At 40.2% G+C, this 17,735-nt stretch overlaps 1 protein-coding gene across 3 annotated transcripts; it reads right to left on the bottom strand.

The window, feature by feature from the left end:
* Positions 1-106: 106 nt before the first annotated feature.
* Positions 107-16,297, bottom strand: csnk1db (casein kinase 1, delta b). Of its 3 annotated transcripts, none has more exons than XM_061664062.1 (10): positions 15,564-16,297; positions 13,160-13,270; positions 11,246-11,394; positions 7,770-7,998; positions 7,475-7,645; positions 7,218-7,366; positions 6,859-7,027; positions 6,448-6,581; positions 5,840-5,905; positions 107-1,603 (listed from the first exon to the last, which is right to left on the bottom strand). In XM_061664062.1, the coding sequence occupies exons 1-9, from the start codon at positions 15,637-15,639 to the stop codon at positions 5,855-5,857; spliced, it is 1,239 nt and encodes a 412-aa protein (XP_061520046.1). In that variant the 5' UTR covers positions 15,640-16,297; the 3' UTR covers positions 107-1,603; positions 5,840-5,854. The 3 variants fall into 3 exon arrangements, with proteins under 3 accessions (XP_061520046.1, XP_061520047.1, XP_061520044.1); XM_061664063.1 differs by having other exon boundaries at positions 5,840-5,910; positions 15,564-16,296; XM_061664060.1 differs by lacking the exon at positions 5,840-5,905 and having other exon boundaries at positions 15,564-16,295.
* Between the last annotated feature and the right edge of the window lie 1,438 nt (positions 16,298-17,735).

Raw genomic sequence — 17,735 nt, 5'->3', positions numbered from 1 at the left:
CATTAGTTTAAAAAGCTTGGATGTGCAAATGCCGCAATTTAAAGCTTGTACAGCAACCCAACATTCCTTCAAAAAGGACATTACAGACAGTCAACGCACAAGAGGATACAAGGAGTTATTTATTTACAATTTAAGTACACAAATACAGTGGCAAATATAAATGTCAGAACAAATGTTGCTGGCCCGGTTACTTATTTTCTTCAATTTGCTGACCGAAAACGTGTCAAAATCAAAAATTAGAGGGCGGCCAGCAGAAAGAATGACGGCATTATTTCAACTGACATGGTGACTCACAGCCAGGTGTCCGGGACATTTTTATCCAAAATGAGAGGGGGGTAATGCTGCTGGAAAAGCCTGCAAAAAAAGATGAAACTTTGTTCTTTACAATGTGTCATTTCAAATAGTGGAAATTTTAGAGGCTTGCATTGCTCACGGGGAACAGGGGAAAATCAACTCTCATACTGACAACAGTACCCCGAACAGCCAAGTGTATGAAAAAGAGTGGGCCACATTCAGTACAGTGCCTGTGACTAGCACTGCTGTGACAAAAAGGGAGGGGAGCGCAGGGGTGGGGTGACAGGACACACACCGACAAGTAGACACTACACTCAGGGCTGCCTAACCTTGCTGCAGCTGGCCTCTCCTAAACCAAAGCTTCAAAAGAACGCTGAGACTCATCCCTAACTCGGAAGGAAGGAAATCAAAGACAAAGATATTTACACATCTACATTGCAAGTATTTCACAGCTTTAAAACAATACAAATAAGATGGCGCAAAATGTTTTATCTGTACACAGTGAATAGAAGTCTGGTCAAAAGTGTCAAATGAAGCTCTTGCCACCCTTCATAAAGTGCAGTTGTTTGGTACAACACTAAGAAAGGGAACAGGGCCCACTGAACACTGCACTGTGGACAAGAAATGATTATGCATTTTAACAAAAAGGAGAATACAATAAGCCTCCTGCGTCTGAAATACCAAAGCATGTTTGGTACATTCACCGTATGTGTGCATGTGTGTATTTATCTATACACACCCTTAAACTACTACTACTACAAAAAAATGAGACATTTTATTGATTAGCATGATAATACAGTAGAAACATTGAGCGAACCATCAATTGAGTCTGTAGTTGGACTCAAAGACAGTTTGTAGATTATCAATGAAAGGACTAGCAAGTTGCCATGTTGGCCCTGGACACAATCATTGTCTTTAGACATGCTTAGAAAAAACGTGTGACCTGATTGGGGAGGGGCAGTGCAGCTTGTCCGGATATCTCCTGCAAAAGTGGACAGAAAACAGTCCTGAAGTCCAACACTCAGACTGAGACAACAACAACAAAAGGGGCTGGGGGTGGCTAAGGGCAAAGAGTTAACAATATAAGGTGACGGTACTGAGAGCAGTCAGTAAGAAAGCACTTCCAGTTAGCTGGTTGAAGTGAGGTGGCTTCCCATGGTAGCTGTTGCAGTAGTAATTCAGAGTGGCCGTAGTACTATTAGTGTCTGTTTGTGTCTCAGTGGGCGTGGACTGGACTGCAAGGCTACTTGAGACTGGCTCATCGAGGAGCAAGAGGATGGAGACCAGCAGGCAGTGCGCTTGACACCATCTAGCGGAAACAAGAGATGGGAAGATGGAACGTCAGTATGAGAGTCAAGAAGGAAGATCGTGGCCAAAATCACTTCTGATCCATTATATTGTGCCCTTCATAGAGAGTATTGCCATTTTGTGGTGCTGTTCGAATGTGTAGTGGTCCAAATAGTGCCATCATATTATTATATTTACTAGAAAAGTAAATGTATCCCATTGTGCATCGCCCCAAAGTTTCATTTTCAGATTTTCAGAATAAGAAAAAGAGTTGTTGCGTAAACTCACCTTTAACATTGGTAGAGCAACACATCACATGGACGACATTTAAGCTCTGTGCTTGTATTCATTTTGTAAAATACACTGAGCTAAAACAATGTTATCTTTATATTTATTTATGAAATATTACAGAAATTCCAAGAGCAGGAGTTCATCTGGTACGTTGTTAACTATGCGACAGCAATGATGTAAATGGACTTAAGAGTGTACTATATTATTCACTACCTAAACAAAAACCTATACAGTGACGAAGGAATGAGTGAACGATTAGTTTTTTTTTTTTTTTTTAGTCATTGGGCTCAATAGGTAGTCAGCCTTTACTTATGGAAACGAAAGACGCACTCTGCATTGGCACTGCAGCATAAGGAGCAAGGTGAGCAGTGGCTTATCTGCATGACACAGGACTGCACCCCTGAAAGACGCTAATTCCAGCAAAAACAAACAAAACAAAAAATTGTTATGTGGCCTGTAAAATTTTCATCCCCGGGGTATTTTGTCACAGACAAGTTATTAAGACATCAGGGAACGGTTTTAAATAGTGAAAAAAAAGGGCACAATTTGTTTGCTTTAAGCTTCTTGATTGGCTATCATGAGCACAATCCTTTTGGGAGCAGTTTGGTGATAAAAACACATACCCCTCAGAAAACTGGTATAGATCCTGCTTGGAGCCACCTGATAATCTGGCCTTTGGTTAGAAGTGAGGAATTAGACTCAAAATGTGTGTGTGTGTGTGTGTGTACCAGAGAGCCTTTATTAAGAAGGGCCCCTTTTTTAAGGGGCCCCTTTTTTAAGACCTCCAACTTTATGTGGTACTTGGGAACATCACTAAAATGTGGAAAACAAAAATGTAGATGGTTATGAATGAGAGGCGTTTGTTTCTTGTTTGCAGAAAAAATACACAATTTTATTCAGCTTTCAACTATAAAATGGCACATATGTATGTTGAAAATGGCATTTGTAGCTTTAATATTTTTAAATTCAACCCTTTTTATAAAAAGACCGCAACTATACAGAGGGTGGTCAGATTACGATGGTCTCATCCTACGATGTTCCAGGGTTACAAACACCATGCAATGAACTAATTTGCACCTCTTCCAGAGTGCAAGCCAACCAACCACAGGAATAAAGTTAAAGACCCTGTAAAAAGCAACATGACTATATTTCCTAAAAATGAGAGTCTGCCAACATGCTGAGTATGGTTGGAATGGCCACTTCTGAGTACAACACACTCAAAATTTCAAAAATCGGATGATGGGTTCCGGAGAAATTTAGTGTTTTGTGTTGGAGAAAAAAATTGCCTTTTCGGGGAACGTTTTTATGTGATAGCGCCAATTGAAAATCTGACCAAAAAAAACGCCTTCAAATTACAGTAAAACAGTATAGCTTCAAAATTTATCAACATTATCTCCTTGGGTATTTTGTTTCGCCTGCTACTCAGGGATCCCCTTGTCCGATTGGCTGACATATTTCAGTTAAAAATATCCACCAATAAGCTCACAGTTCTGAGGAGCGGGGTTCAATCCCCGACCCCGCCTGTGTGGAGTTTGCATGTTCTCCCCGTGCCTGCGTGGGTTTTCTCCGGGCACTCCGGTTTCCTCCCACATCCCCAAAACATGCATTAATTGGACACTCTAAATTGCCCGTAGGTGTGAATGTGAGTGCAAATGGTTGTTTGTTTGTATGTGCCCTGCGATTGGCTGGCAATCAGTTCAGGGTGTACCCCGCCTCCTGCCCCATGATAGCTGGGATAGGCTCCAGCAGGCCCGCGACCGTTGTGAGGAGAAGCGGCTCAGAAAATGGATGGATGGATGTTCTTACATAAATTTGTTATGGATGATTTTAGAGGCACTATTTTTTTTTTTTATTGTTGTTGAAAATTCCACAAAGATGGCGGCCCTTGTCACGTCGCTACTGTAAAGTGAATTCAGATATGTTACCAACTACGAGGGGCAGTCAAAAGCCCAATTTAACATACTGATAATTTCACCCCGAAAAGGTTTACAGTTTGTAGTTTAAAAATACCCGTTTGAAGTTTTATTTTAAAAAAGAGAAGCTTTGTCGAAGCCTGTCCTCTTCCTTTCATGTCATTTTGGAAATTATGTCATTGTTGGATGCCCGTAACAAGCAGAGAGAGCTGTGATTGAATTTCTTGCTTTGGAAGGGGAACTACCAGTAAACATTTTTCCAAAGGTCACAAAACGCGTATTGGGTAGTTGAAATAGGCTACAGCACAGTAGCCTATGGTCGAGCATTCAAAGTAGGCTTTTGTTTGCCTTTGATCCTGGACACCCACTTTTTAACTGTGCTGTAGCCTACAGCAGCTTCCCCATACACATTTTCCAACCTTTTTAAAATGTCTAGTCGTGATTTGCCTTGTTAACAACACTTCTATGTCGTGTGGTAAATTTATGACTTTTATTTTCACTTAATTCCTTAAAGGGCTTTAAGGAATTAATTATGACTTTATTTGCATATACTGGCCACTCATGCCAGAGTAGCATCTGCTCCATTTGCACACTGATTGAGGAGTATCTGTAACATTTGCACAACCGACATTGTCCCAGATGATCGCACTACTCGTCACTTTAAACCGCATACACTCCTTGAAGTCTCAGCAGCCCTTTGCACAATGGTCATTGCACCGGACTATTGCTATATTAGTCAATCGAACTGCTCTAAGTGCTAGAGGACTCTGCATCTTTTTGCACAAATGTTTTTTGTCAATGTCTTTATGTCTCCAAAGTGTTCTGTAAATTGATTGTCTGTTGTACTAGAGCGGCTCCAACTGCCGGAGACAAATTTCTTGTGTGTTTTGGACATACTTGGCAAATAAAGATGATTCTGATTCTGATTACTGTGTAAAGGTTAGGGATGGAGACTACACATTGTGTTGCAACTTTGTGGTCACATCAAAGTTGTAGGAACAAGACTTCATGTAAACCAACGACCCTCTGTACTGGTTTTCTGTCAATGTTTTCCACTATAGTGCACTGGGATTCAACTAAAAAATACAAAGTACATTTTTTGTGCAGCTCACGGTTTATTAAAAAACAAAAAAAACCTAATACAAGTAAAAGGTTGCCATCATGGAAAATTAGTTCACAGCCAGTAGGAATGTTTGCAGCCATCCAGTCATTACTCAACACACTGTGCATGTTAATGCTCGGTTCAGTTTGTCATTTTGGTGAATATATATATAGCTTATGAACTAGTTTATGAACTGAAACATTCATTCTTCCCTTTAAAACACAGAGCACTCCATGTCTGAACAACTGGATGGCGTGCTTTCTGCCAGAGCTATGAGGAAGCTTCAAGCTAAGATGCAAAACAAGTAGCTCAATCTCGTGCAAGTGTTAAGGGGAGAAAATCACAGAGGATAGGCAGGGACGCAGATTTTGGCAGGTAAAAACAATAACAGAAACCCACAACTGCACCAAGCCACACTGGGGAGGGGTGTGTAAAGGGGTAGGAGTTCCTTTTGGGCCAGTGAGTTGTATGCGTGCCATTGATGTATGTGGCTTCAAACCAATGGTGCAAGCAACAAGCCACAAAAGACAAAGCTGTTTAAAAGGTATTCTTTCTGATCGGAGTAGGCAATGTGGAGGGGGAGTTACATTCTTGGACTATGGTGCACACTGTGATGCATTATCCAGACCAGTTCTCGGGACTGCAACCTTCCGACTTCTGATCCAACAGGTCTTTAAGACACACATTTACTGGCTGACTCATTGACACTGGAGGCCAGGCTCTTGATTTATGTAGTATGGTTTTATTCAGCACTGATTAAAATAAATGAATTCCCTTGGGATTAATAGTGTATCTGACTCCAGCTTTTAACTACCAATAACTATTTAAAAAAAAAATAATAATAAATAAAAAACTGCTGGAACCAGGAGCATCATTTATTCTGAGGCAGTACAGTGTAGAACTGGAAGTTGGATAAATGCATTCCTGGTGCTTACGGGGGTGTGCAACTCACCCAGTGTCGCCACGGTCATACAAGTATGTGGCGAGCGTCTACTTGGCGTGATGTTCGTAGGGAATGCTATTCTGAGGTTGGGGGAAGGGAGAGACAAGGCCCAATACGTCAAGTCAGAAACCTTGTCATGTAACGACTGCACTACTGGTGAACCAGACTAAAAGAGCAGCACTTCAAATACAAGGTCGATGTGCTGTACCAGAAGGTGTCGGGAACTGAGTTTATAGGCCTTGGGAAGTTTCTGCCATGTTTTCTGACCTAGCACTTGATTAGCATTTCATGACATTTATCTCAACACCATTACAGCAGCAGACAGAATTTAGAGACTTGTAATTAATTTACTTGCATGACATGCATTTTTTCTTTGAAGAATTTTTCAGCCAGTGGTGATCCACGGTGATCTGCAGCACACAAAGCTGTGACCCGTGCCAGTATTCACAGCGAGCAGGCACCCATTGCTTGCTTTATGGTTAGTTTGCAAACAAAGATGACAATGTTCTTCCTTAGTCTATCCGAAAACGTGGGAGAGTCAGCATAAAAAAATGGGACTCCCACAATATATGTGCTTGAAATTACAATGAGCGGAAATAAACTCAAGCGTCTTGTACCTGTGAGGTGGACATGCGAGAGGTGTCTTGCCGGCCAGTAAGATCTGAAGATGAGACGTTGACAGGGGCACCGCGGTGCAGTCTCATGCTGACTTTTCGCTCACGCTCCATGCCAGATGCTTGACGTGGAGAAGCTGGAAATTAGAGGGAGATGGGTGGAGGAGAACTTAAACAACTTGCAAGTAACAGTAAACAAGTAGTGTAGATGTAACCAAGTACAACATGCTAGTCTGAAACTCCTACATTGCAGATGGTGGTGTTCCACCCTATGCCCACACCTCTGATACTGCTTTGGAAACGGGTAACTTCTTGGTTTAAATTCCAACCGCTGCGATCCCAACCAGTACTTCAAAAACAGCTTCGATGGCCATTGTGAAAGAGGCTATAGTTACCAAGTGAACAGTTACAAACCTGTATGTGAAGTGGGTGTTAGTGGGGTGGCTGGGGCTCCATCTTGGGCTCCCCGAGGTCGCCCTGATGCAGCAGGTACTCCTCTGGTCGCTGGGTTCCTGCCATGTCTTAGCCTGTCTTCCCGGTCACGGCGCTCTCTCTCTGCCTCTTCTGCTGCACGGTTGGCTCCCTGTTGAGAACAATGATCATCAGTACAATGACACCAACAAAACCGGTACAAATCAAGGCCATGACCTCACCAGAATTAGTAATAATGATACTTTTGGATGTTGTTTAAATATAGCACTGACATGTTTGGCACACAGGTCAAAGAAAGTATCCAAAACTTAATGCAACAAAGTTGATGATGTAATACTCACAAACTTGAGCATATTCCAGTCGAACACATAGTCATAAGAGAATCCCTGTCTGTGAAAAAGGTTCCGGAAAAGCTGCCGTAGGTATGAGTAGTCTGGTTTGTCGTCAAAGCGCAGGGAACGGCAAAAATTCAGGTAGGTTGCAAATTCAGCTGTGACAGAGAAACAAAGATTACGGTCAGCTGAGACGTCATAGCTAAAATTTATTAAAAGTTTGAAAACCTTCCCAGTTGTTAAAAGTGTAGAATAACTTTACTCACATGGGTATCCCTTGCATAGAACCTCAATGGGGGTGGACATTTTCTTCTCACTAATGCGTTCATACTTTTGCCTCTTGGTGGCAGCCTTCAGGCCTTGCCAAGGCAGGGAGCCCAAATTAAAATACATAAGGACATAGCCCAAGGACTCCAGATCGTCACGCCTTGACTGCTCTGTGGAAGACGTAAAAAACAAATAAAAAATTAAATAAATAGGTGAAAACTTCCAACTCCTTTTCAGACAAGCACAAGCACGTTCACATCAAAACAAGATTTTTCCATCTGTGTGAGTATGTACCAATCCCCAGATGGGTGTTGATTGAGGCGTATCGTGCAGTTCCAGTCAGGTTTTTGTTCTCACGGTAGGGGATGTGCTGGTGAGTGCGGGCGTCACGATATTTCTTAGCCAGGCCAAAGTCAATAATGTACACCAAGTTGCCCTTTTTGCCCAGCCCCATCAGAAAGTTATCTGGCTTCACATCTCTGTGGATGAAGTTCTTGGAGTGAATGTACTCAATGCGACTAATCTGTGGAGGAGAAAAAACAAGATTATATCAACATTTTGTCAAAATTAGTCAGTGCTGGCCAAGGAACAAAAAAAATTATGAAGGCAGTTTTCCTACATTGTACAACACTTGCCATCGCAACAATAGGCTCCTCAGCAATATAGGTGGTGCTGTGCTGAATGGATTATTACAGAGCATCCATCAACAAGTTAAATGGAGTTACTGAAAAATCAGGTGATTTGGCAGTTGCAGTCTACACAATGCAGATTTGGAATAAAAAGCTAGAAACAATGAGTTTAACATTAAATACTGGCTTTGACATTACATTCAGTTTTACAGAAATACATGCTGTCAAGTGGGATTTTGCAATACCAAAGTTATTTCAACAAAACTTGTTCAAGCACGGTCCACAGAAGACTGCGCTGAAATTGGGAGGCACACCTAGGTAAAAAGTAAGAGCACAAACAATCTCTGTCGTTGAAAGAATGCGTACAGAACTTGTCATTTAAGCGTCTTTGTATAGATTGGCCTGTAATATTGCTTGCTCCTAGCACAGTGTAAGATGTTTAACATTTAAGATATAATGGTATCATTAAGAGTTTCAACATAGCTATGAGACGCATGTGATTAACTGGGCAAAGTGTGAAAAATATGAAGCAAGAGGTTATACATTGAACACCCATATGTTGGTTGATAGGTTAGTTTATCACCCAATCAATCTGATTATGCAAAAAAAAAAAAAGTTTCCATGAGTAATGATGCACAGGCCCTTTATAAATTTGATTGCTGATCATGATAGATCCTTTTGCATTGAAGCAGTGATAAACTAATCAAACTGATGGAGTTGCGATGAAAAATACAAACCTGATTCCAATGAAGTTGGGACGTTGTGTTAAACATAAATAAAAACAGAATACAATGATTTGCAAAACATCCAGCCATCCATTTTCTAAGCCGCTTCTCCTCACTAGGGTCGCGGGCGTGCTGGAGCCTATCCCAGCTGTCATCGGGCAGGAGGCGGGGTACACCCTGAACTGGTTGCCAGCCAATCGCAGGGCACATACAAACAAACAACCATTCGCACTCACAGTCATGCCTATGGGCAATTTAGAATCTCCAATTAATGCATGTTTTTGGGATGTGGGAGGAAACCGGAGTGCCCGGAGAAAACCCACGCAGGCATCGGGAGAACATGCAAACTCCACACAGGCGGGGACAGGGATTGAACCCAGGTCCTCAGAACTGTGAGGCTGACGCTCTAACCAGTCGGCCACCGTGCCGCATTTGCAAAACATGTTCAACTTATATTAAATTGAATACACGACAAAGACAAGATATGTTCAAACTGATAAACTTTATTGATTTTAGCAAATAATTCTTTTAGAATTTTATGGCTGCAACACATTCCAAAAAAACTGAGACAGGGTCACGTTTACCACTGTTTTACATCACCTTTTCTTTTAACAACATTCAATAAACGTTTGGGAACAGAGGACACCAATTGTTGAAGCTTTGTAGGTGGAATTATTTCCCATTCTTGCTTGATGTACAGCTACAGCTGTTCAACAGTCCGGGTCTCCATTGTCGTATTTTACGCCTCATAAGGCATCACACATTTTCAATGGGAGACAGGTCTGGACTGCAGGCAGGCCAGTCGAGTATCCGCACTCTTTTACTACGAAGCCACGCTGTTGTAACACGTGCAAAATGTGGTTTGGCATTGTCTTGCTGAAATTAGCAGGGGCGTCCATGAAAAAGCCATTGCTTGGATGGCAGCATGTTTCTCCAAAACCTGTATATACCTTTCAGCATTAATGGTGCCTTCAGAGATGTGTAAGTGACCCATGCCATTGGCACCAACACAGCCCCATACCATCACAGATGCTGGCTTTTGAACTTTGCGCCCATAACAGTCCGGATGGTTCTTTTCCTCTTTGGCCCGAAGGACACGACGTCCACAATTTCCAAAAACAATTTGAAATGTGGACTTGTCGGACCACAGAACACTTTTCCACTTTGCATCAGTCCATCTTAGATGAGCTCGGGCCCAGAGAAGCCGGCAGCGTTTCTGGGTGTTGTTGATAAATGGCTTTTTCTTTGCGTAATAGAGTTTTAAGTTGGAGTTACGGATGTAGCGCCGAACTGTATTTACTGACATTGGTTTTTCTGAATTGTTCCTGAGCCCATGTGGTGATATCCTTAACACATTGATGTCAGTTTTTGATGCAGTGCCGCCGCCTGAGGGATCGAAGGTCACTGGCATTCAATGTTGGTCTTCAGCCTTCCCGCTTACATCCAGTGATTTCTCCAGATTCTCTGAACCTTTTGATGATATTATGGATCGTAGATGATGAAATCCCTAAATTCCTTGCTATTGTACGTTAAGGAACATTGCCCTTAAACTGTTCGACTATTTTTTCACGCACTTGTTCACAAAGAGGTGAACCTCGCGCCATCTTTGCTTGTGAATGACTGAGCAATTCAGGGAAGCTCCGTTGTTACCCAATCATGGTACCCACCTGTTCCCAATAAGCCTGTTCACCTATGGGATGTTCCAAACAGGTGTTTGATGAGCATTCCTCAACTTTCTCAGTCTTTTTTGCCACCTGTCGCAGCTTTTTCAGAACGTGTTGCAGCCATAAAATTCCAAGTTAATAATTATTTGCTAAAAAACAAAATGTATTATTTTGAACATTAAATATATTGTCTTTGTAGTGTATTCAATTAAATATAAGATGAACGTGATTTGCAAATCATTGTATTATGTTTTTATTTACGTTAACACAACGTCCCAACTTCCATGGAATTGGGGTTGTACATGCTGTGTGTGTAATCATGGAAAACAACTTTAGAATGCCCTTTATAGTCACTCAAGACTTTTCGCTTCTGTACTGTACCAAGTGTTGTACCAGTTACAATTGATGATATGTTTTCTCTGTAAAATTAAAATTTTCAGTTTGTATATTTGCTTGGTATATTGGTTTAAGAAGAACATATTGGCATGGGTAAAGGATGTCATTTTCCATCGATACAATTTTGTATTTGTTGGTATCAGTGTGAATTTGTGTACAAAGTCAATTACAAATCTATACTAACCGAACCAAACTACTGACCACTATTGCGTATTTTGATATGCTATCTTTAATACATCAAGGTTGAAACAAAAAATATGAAGAATTTATGCTAATACTGAATGTGGCCAAGACAATGTAGCCCTTCAGGGAAAAGGGAGAAAACGGTACAGTGGAAGACATGTCAGTCATCTCACCATCTGGTCGGCAAGGAGCAGGACTGTCTTGAGGCTAAACTTGCGGGAGCAAAAGTTGAAGAGATCCTCCAGGCTGGGTCCCAGCAGCTCCATCACCATTACATTGTAATCACCTTCTGCTCCACACCATTTTATAGTTGGAATACCCACTACAAGCACAAGAAAGGACACAGATGAATTAAAACAGAAAGATAAATCGAAACATCAACATTTTAAATTCAGTGGAACTTCTGCCGTCTGTAAGCCCCACCATCCACTCCTTGTTGGGCATCTGCGTCAGAGGTGCAGAACAGAATTGGTTCTGAGGCTGGAATGGGTTAATTGCATTTCCATTAATATTCAAGGAAAAATTGCATCGGTTGGCAAAAGGAGTCTAGGAATTAATTATGAACAGTGGTTCCACTGTACATAAAAGTAACATGTAATTTAATCAAAAAGGAATATACCCGTTAAAACTTGGACATACCAGTAGACAAATGGGCCACGGACAGTCATTTTATTTTATTTTTTTTTAAAAGATGGCACCATGAAGTGGGCCTCCATCTTTAAGAGCTCTACTTTTTTTTTTTGTCGTTTTTTATTTTTTTATTTTTTATTTTTTACATTTGGTGTTTGTTGTCCCCCGTGTGAACCAGTGGTGAACTGTTTACAGCGGCAACAGTACATTCATTAAAGGAGAATAGGTCGGTGTTTGACATTTGCGCCCTCTCGGCTGCAGGCTTGCAGCAGCACAGTTTCTGATGAAGGGAATGTCAGCGCTTGAGAAAGTAATTTTGGCCTTCTGTATGGTCAACATATATTGATGGCTAACAATGAAATGATACCATACCAAAAAAATAATACATAAAGATAACATTAATAACACTATGTTAATTTAATATTTCGCTCCCTTGGCCAGTCAAGAATCAAAGCCATTTGTCAGTCAAATTCTATCTTATATTGTTCATGTAGCATTTTGTTTGGTAGAAGAATTTGGAATACATCCTGACAGTGCAGAAATGTGTAAAACTATGAGACAAGGAGCAACTGGAAGCCTGAATGCTTGTTAGTTCGGCATTGCATGGAAAAGTGGAAAAGGAGAAAGGTGGAAACAATGTGTGGAAAAGGCATGACAGTAAAAACATGCGTAATTAACAAACCACCAAAATATTTATATTTCCTATATTAACAGTTTAAATTGTGAATACCTTACAAACTAGGATCCCGAAACACTAATTTCAAACTCAACTTACAACATTACCCTTAAAGGGAGAGTGTGTAACATTTTCAGTTGTTTACTGGCCAAAAATCGATGTCTGCGTTTATCTGTGATATCATTGGTTTATTATGACCATCGCTAATAATCTGATACATTCTCTTTAGCGAAGAATTTTTGATTTATTTATACATAAAAGTGGTGACCCAATAGGGGGGCGCCATGACAGTCTGCCATCTTGAAACTGAAGTTGCCGGCTTACTCCTCGATAAGTCAACACTGCCTAAATTAGCCTAAAGCCAACTTTTTTCATTAAGTTTTGTTGGACAGTGTTGCTGTTCTTTGAGGTTTTTTGATATACAATGGATACTGTTGTTGCATGCAGACATGGTGAACACTAACCTCCACTTAACACCCAGGCTAAACGTAGCTCCTGCCCAACATACAAAAGATCTTATTCTATCAGTTGAGGCCTATCACTTGAACAAAACTTCCTTGACACAAATTACTACATTCCTATGAGACATGCATTGTGGCATCTTTGCGTGTTGCAATAAAATCACACAAACATGCCAAAAGTTGAGTTTGTCAGCGACTAGCTGAGTGAGGATAGATTCCACTGAGAGAGAAAAAAGCATAAAGGAGAAGTTATGAATAGCAAACCACGACGAGGCAGGGGTTTACTGTTTAGGCAGAAAAGAGAGGATTCTATTATTTACCTCCTCCTTGCATCATTTTGTAGATCTTGCTTTCGATGTGGAGCTGGGGGTGCTTGGTCTTTACACATTCCAACTTAATGGCTACCTCTTCACCCACAGAAATATCCGTGCCTAAAAATTCACACCCACACACACACACATGGAATTCAAAGCATTTAACAAAATAGAGCAGCATCCCATCACTATATTTTAAATTCAGGAGCTCTGCATTTGAATTCTTATGATTAAAGAATGGTTTACCATATGCACAAGCAAATGCTACATACATGTAGTTAGGTTTATCTAAATATAAGTTAAATAAATACTGGATTGTCACAAGCTAGATACTTGGTATGTAATTACACTGGCCTGCTTTTATAATAAAGGTTTCAGCATGATTCATTTGTACAAGTACCTCAAAAAATATGGAAAAAGGACAACTACTGACCTCTCACTGCTATGCAAGTCTGTTCAAAGATACTGTGCTTACAGTATGTAGAGTGACCAATTAGGTCACTCTACATTATATATATGCAGCTTGCCAAAGCATGATCAATGAGTGGGAACAGATGACCGGCTGATGTTGGATTACATTTTCAGTGCTCTGTACTAAAGGTTACACCCCAATAGTAAAATAACTGAGTTTCTGGAGGGTACCATTTTGAGTTTATCTATTTATGTCTTACCCTCTAAACCCTCTAAAGTCAAACGCGCTCAAAAGTTATACAATCTGGAGTTTGTCCAAAATGTTCTTGGAAAAATGTGCCCAAAAAAGTAAAGCAGAAAAAAACCAGAGCATCTAAAGTATTAACGCCCCTAGTGCTTTTTCCACTTTTCTTTGGCATTTTGCGATGACACCATATAACGACACAAAGGAGAAGTGTAATGACAACCATTGAACCAGAAACAGAACTTATTTGTCACAGAGTCAAGTGTCAAGCTTCTCGGTACAATATGAGCTGCACAATTCTATTTAAAAAAATAAATTTTACAAAGCAGATGACAATGTAAAAATAACATACATATCTGTACTTCTGTATTACAGTAAACATTAAAATTCCACTTAAACATTGCATGTACCATTACACGTTTTATGATGGCTAGTTTGATCCTGGAACAATTCCAATAATTACGATGAGATGCATTGTTTTGAAATATGAAACAACTAGTGCCATGGAATCATGCATTGTCTTCAACTTTGGATTTCCCACTGCATATATAATATACTCTCTCTTTGCAAACGTTGTTTTCCCCATCAAACAATTGAATGGACTTTGTCCAATTACAAAGTGTCAAAACAAATGTCAAATGCTGAATTACAATAGACTTCATGTGGCCCATTGGTTTGGGTAATATGTAAACCTGCAACAGTCAGTGTCCAACCCGTTAGTACGGGCAATGCAGTCTTTTTAAGGGTTGCATGATGAGTAATCAATGCAAAAGTCTGCAATCTCCACGGTGATGTATTATGTTATGTTATGTTATGTTATGTTAATCCCCTGTGGTCTCCCATGTAATTTCCACCCAACTCAAAAGTTCAAAATGAAACTTGAAACAAATTGAATTCGCTAAAGTAGAAATTCAGATTAACAAACAGTTGCTTGTACATTGCTCATCATTTCAGGGATAATGATTGATCAAATGTATTTAAAATGTGACAATTTAGTGATATGCAAACATTGAACACAGGCCTCTCAGTCCAATGAAAAATGCAGTGGGGACAGATAATTTGCTCACTGGGTGAAACAACTCATCTGATTAAAGCCACGATACAAAACGATTGTGTCGGTAGAACGCATTTCATTAAAATGTGAATATCCGTCCTTAGAAATACGAGTAAACGAACGTAATCGCTATGATTTCCAGCAGCCAGCACAGCGAGAAATATGAGACTGTGGCCTTCCCTGTGGTGACGGGCGAGGTGGTTGTATTGTGTAACTACGGCCAACTGTTTCTCGACCGACTCGATTGAAAACGAGAAGCTTGTAGCAACGGGTAAACAACGGGAACTTTTGGGTGGGTCCTCTCCGCTCACCTTGAGTGAGCACAACCCCAAAGTATGTTTCATTGCCAATCCTGTTCATTTTACGTAGTATATTCGAATGAAACAGGCTAACCAAATAGCATTCCCGAATTTGCTCCACGGTTATAGCAGTAACTCGACAATTCAACTCAGGCTCCACGTTTCCTAACACCAGTCAATAACATCACCTTATAGACATACTGTTTCAGTTAAACAGACGGAAAACTGTATCGGATGCTAGTCAAATTAGTGGCTGATCTCAACACAAAGGTTAAGACCAGAGATAATAACGACGGCTCTTTAAACTACTGCCAGTAATACGTTGTCAAAAGGGCCACTGCAAAATAACGAACATTAACAAGTAAGTTGAAAACACAAACATTTTAAGTACATTTTACTTACCTAAATAGATGTCACCGAACGATCCACTTCCGATTTTTCTGCCTAGTCTGTATCGGTTCCCCACTCTAAGTTCCATTTTGTCGCTGACTAAATTCAACGTTTCCTTGTCTTAAATACACTTAAGTTTCCACCTATTGTTTATGTGGCCACTTTCCTTAAGTGTTTGACAATCTACTAATTCTCAATTCTTCTTTCCCAGAATCGGTCTCTTCTGAACAATCCAAAATTCACCATCCCTTTTTTCTTTGTCCGAGAAACGAAGACTTATAATTTTGGTATCAATCGATAGTACAAAGAGCGTAGTTTATGTTCTAAATCTTTGAAATGTCATTTTAATCAAAAAAACGAGAGGATTAGGATGGATTTAAACCTCTTAGCAGTACTCTTTCAGCTCACCCGAATCGTAAGGCGAGTTTTTTTTTCTTCGTCGTGAAAACGGGTTGGTCAGTGACGTCACTTCCCCTAGCAACCACCGACCGATATGTAAATTTCCCAAATGTGTGCCGGCCATTATATTCGTTACTTACCAATTAGGTCACTCTACATTACATTAATTGATACCATAAACAACATCCAGAAAACATATAAAAGGCTTTATAATGTTTACTTGAATGATTTTATGTAGAAAAAGAGATAGTGAATGCTCGGCATGGTATATTTTAATTTATATCAAAAGCAAGACTGCAAGGCTCACTTATTGTTAATCAACATGGTGGTCAAAGACGAATTTCCTTAGAACTGAAGCAGATAAACCTCTTTAGGAAACGCCCTGCCTTGCATGGGCAAAATATCCGCGACGAACACGCCCATGTTGGTCTGTCGACACAGCCTTCGGTTGCTGTCTTCTGATTGGCTGTCTGTGCGTCAGCTGCTGGTGATTTTTTTTCATTGGTTGCAAGAGGGCCAATCAGCATAATGATACAGGCCGCTCACATGGCCAAGTTGTTGTTCCACAGATTGGGTAACTGGCTGGCACGTGTACTCCAACGTTCTGCTTGTCGTGTACATACTGCGTTTACATCCCGTAGGATTAAAGGTTTAACGCAACCTGATAAGAGTTAATCTAAGAATAATTCAACACAAGGAATACAGATCCTAGTCAAAAAGCCTGTTCAAAGTAAATCTTCAACGCAAAGAAACAAATCAGATGATTTTCAAGTAATGCAGATTGATTTTTCTTTGTGTAGTTTTGCATTACTGTAACTGTAATTTTTTTTATATATTCAAACCCCACAAGTCAAAACGGTCTTTGCATGTTCTGATATATTTATTGCATGTAGTGCTTTTTGCATGTAGGTTGGTCTAGGGCCCTGTCATCTAGCAATGAAATGAAGCCCAGGAAGCTTGAACAGGTTGTGAGTTTCCCCAGCCCCCAAACAATGAAATACATGCAATATGACAAGATTAATAATGTAAACTTGTGAGGAGATATATTGTACCTTCTTAAACATGTACCCCCCCCCCCCCCCCCCCCAACCATGATGCTAGTGAAATGTTTTTTTTTTTTTTAAATGTATGCTTGCTTTTAGGTAGGACGGTAGACGAATGGTCAGTACAGCCACCTCACAGTTCAGAGGTCGAGGGTTCAAATCCAGGCTCCAGCACTCCTGTGTGGAGTTTGCATGTTTTCCCTGTGCATGTGTGGGTTTACTCTGGTTTCCTCCCATGTTCCAAAAACATGCATGGTAGTGTAACCAAAGACTAAATTGTCCTTAGGTGTTTAACACTGCACTTAAATATATGAAAAACTGTATTTAAATAATATTTCAATTAAAATATACGCCGATCAATTAAAATATACTGCATATAAAGTTCAATAATATATATATATATATATATTTTACCAAGATTAATGTTTGAAACCAAACTATTCCAAAAGATTAAATGCAAATGTGTTGTACTTAAACGTTAAATACAACTGAACTACATTTAACTTCGATGGCGTAATCGAGTGACCTAGTGAGAGAGAAAAAAAGAGACATCATTTCAAGTCGTCATGACGAGATCTAAATAATCGTGTTGAGATTAAATCCTCATGATGAGGTATAAAGCCGTCACAATGAAATGTAAAGTCATCATGATGTGATTTAATTTCAAACAAATGACGAGAGGATCCTCATCCTCGAGGTTCTCTTGTAAGGTGCCGAAGTTACTCTAAAAATGAAATGAAAT

Source organism: Phycodurus eques, chromosome 19 (genome assembly GCF_024500275.1).
Source record: "Phycodurus eques isolate BA_2022a chromosome 19, UOR_Pequ_1.1, whole genome shotgun sequence".
NCBI lineage: Eukaryota > Metazoa > Chordata > Actinopteri > Syngnathiformes > Syngnathidae > Phycodurus > Phycodurus eques.
The sequence above is the reverse complement of the archived record's forward strand: the minus strand, read 5'-3'. Positions and strand labels throughout refer to the sequence as shown.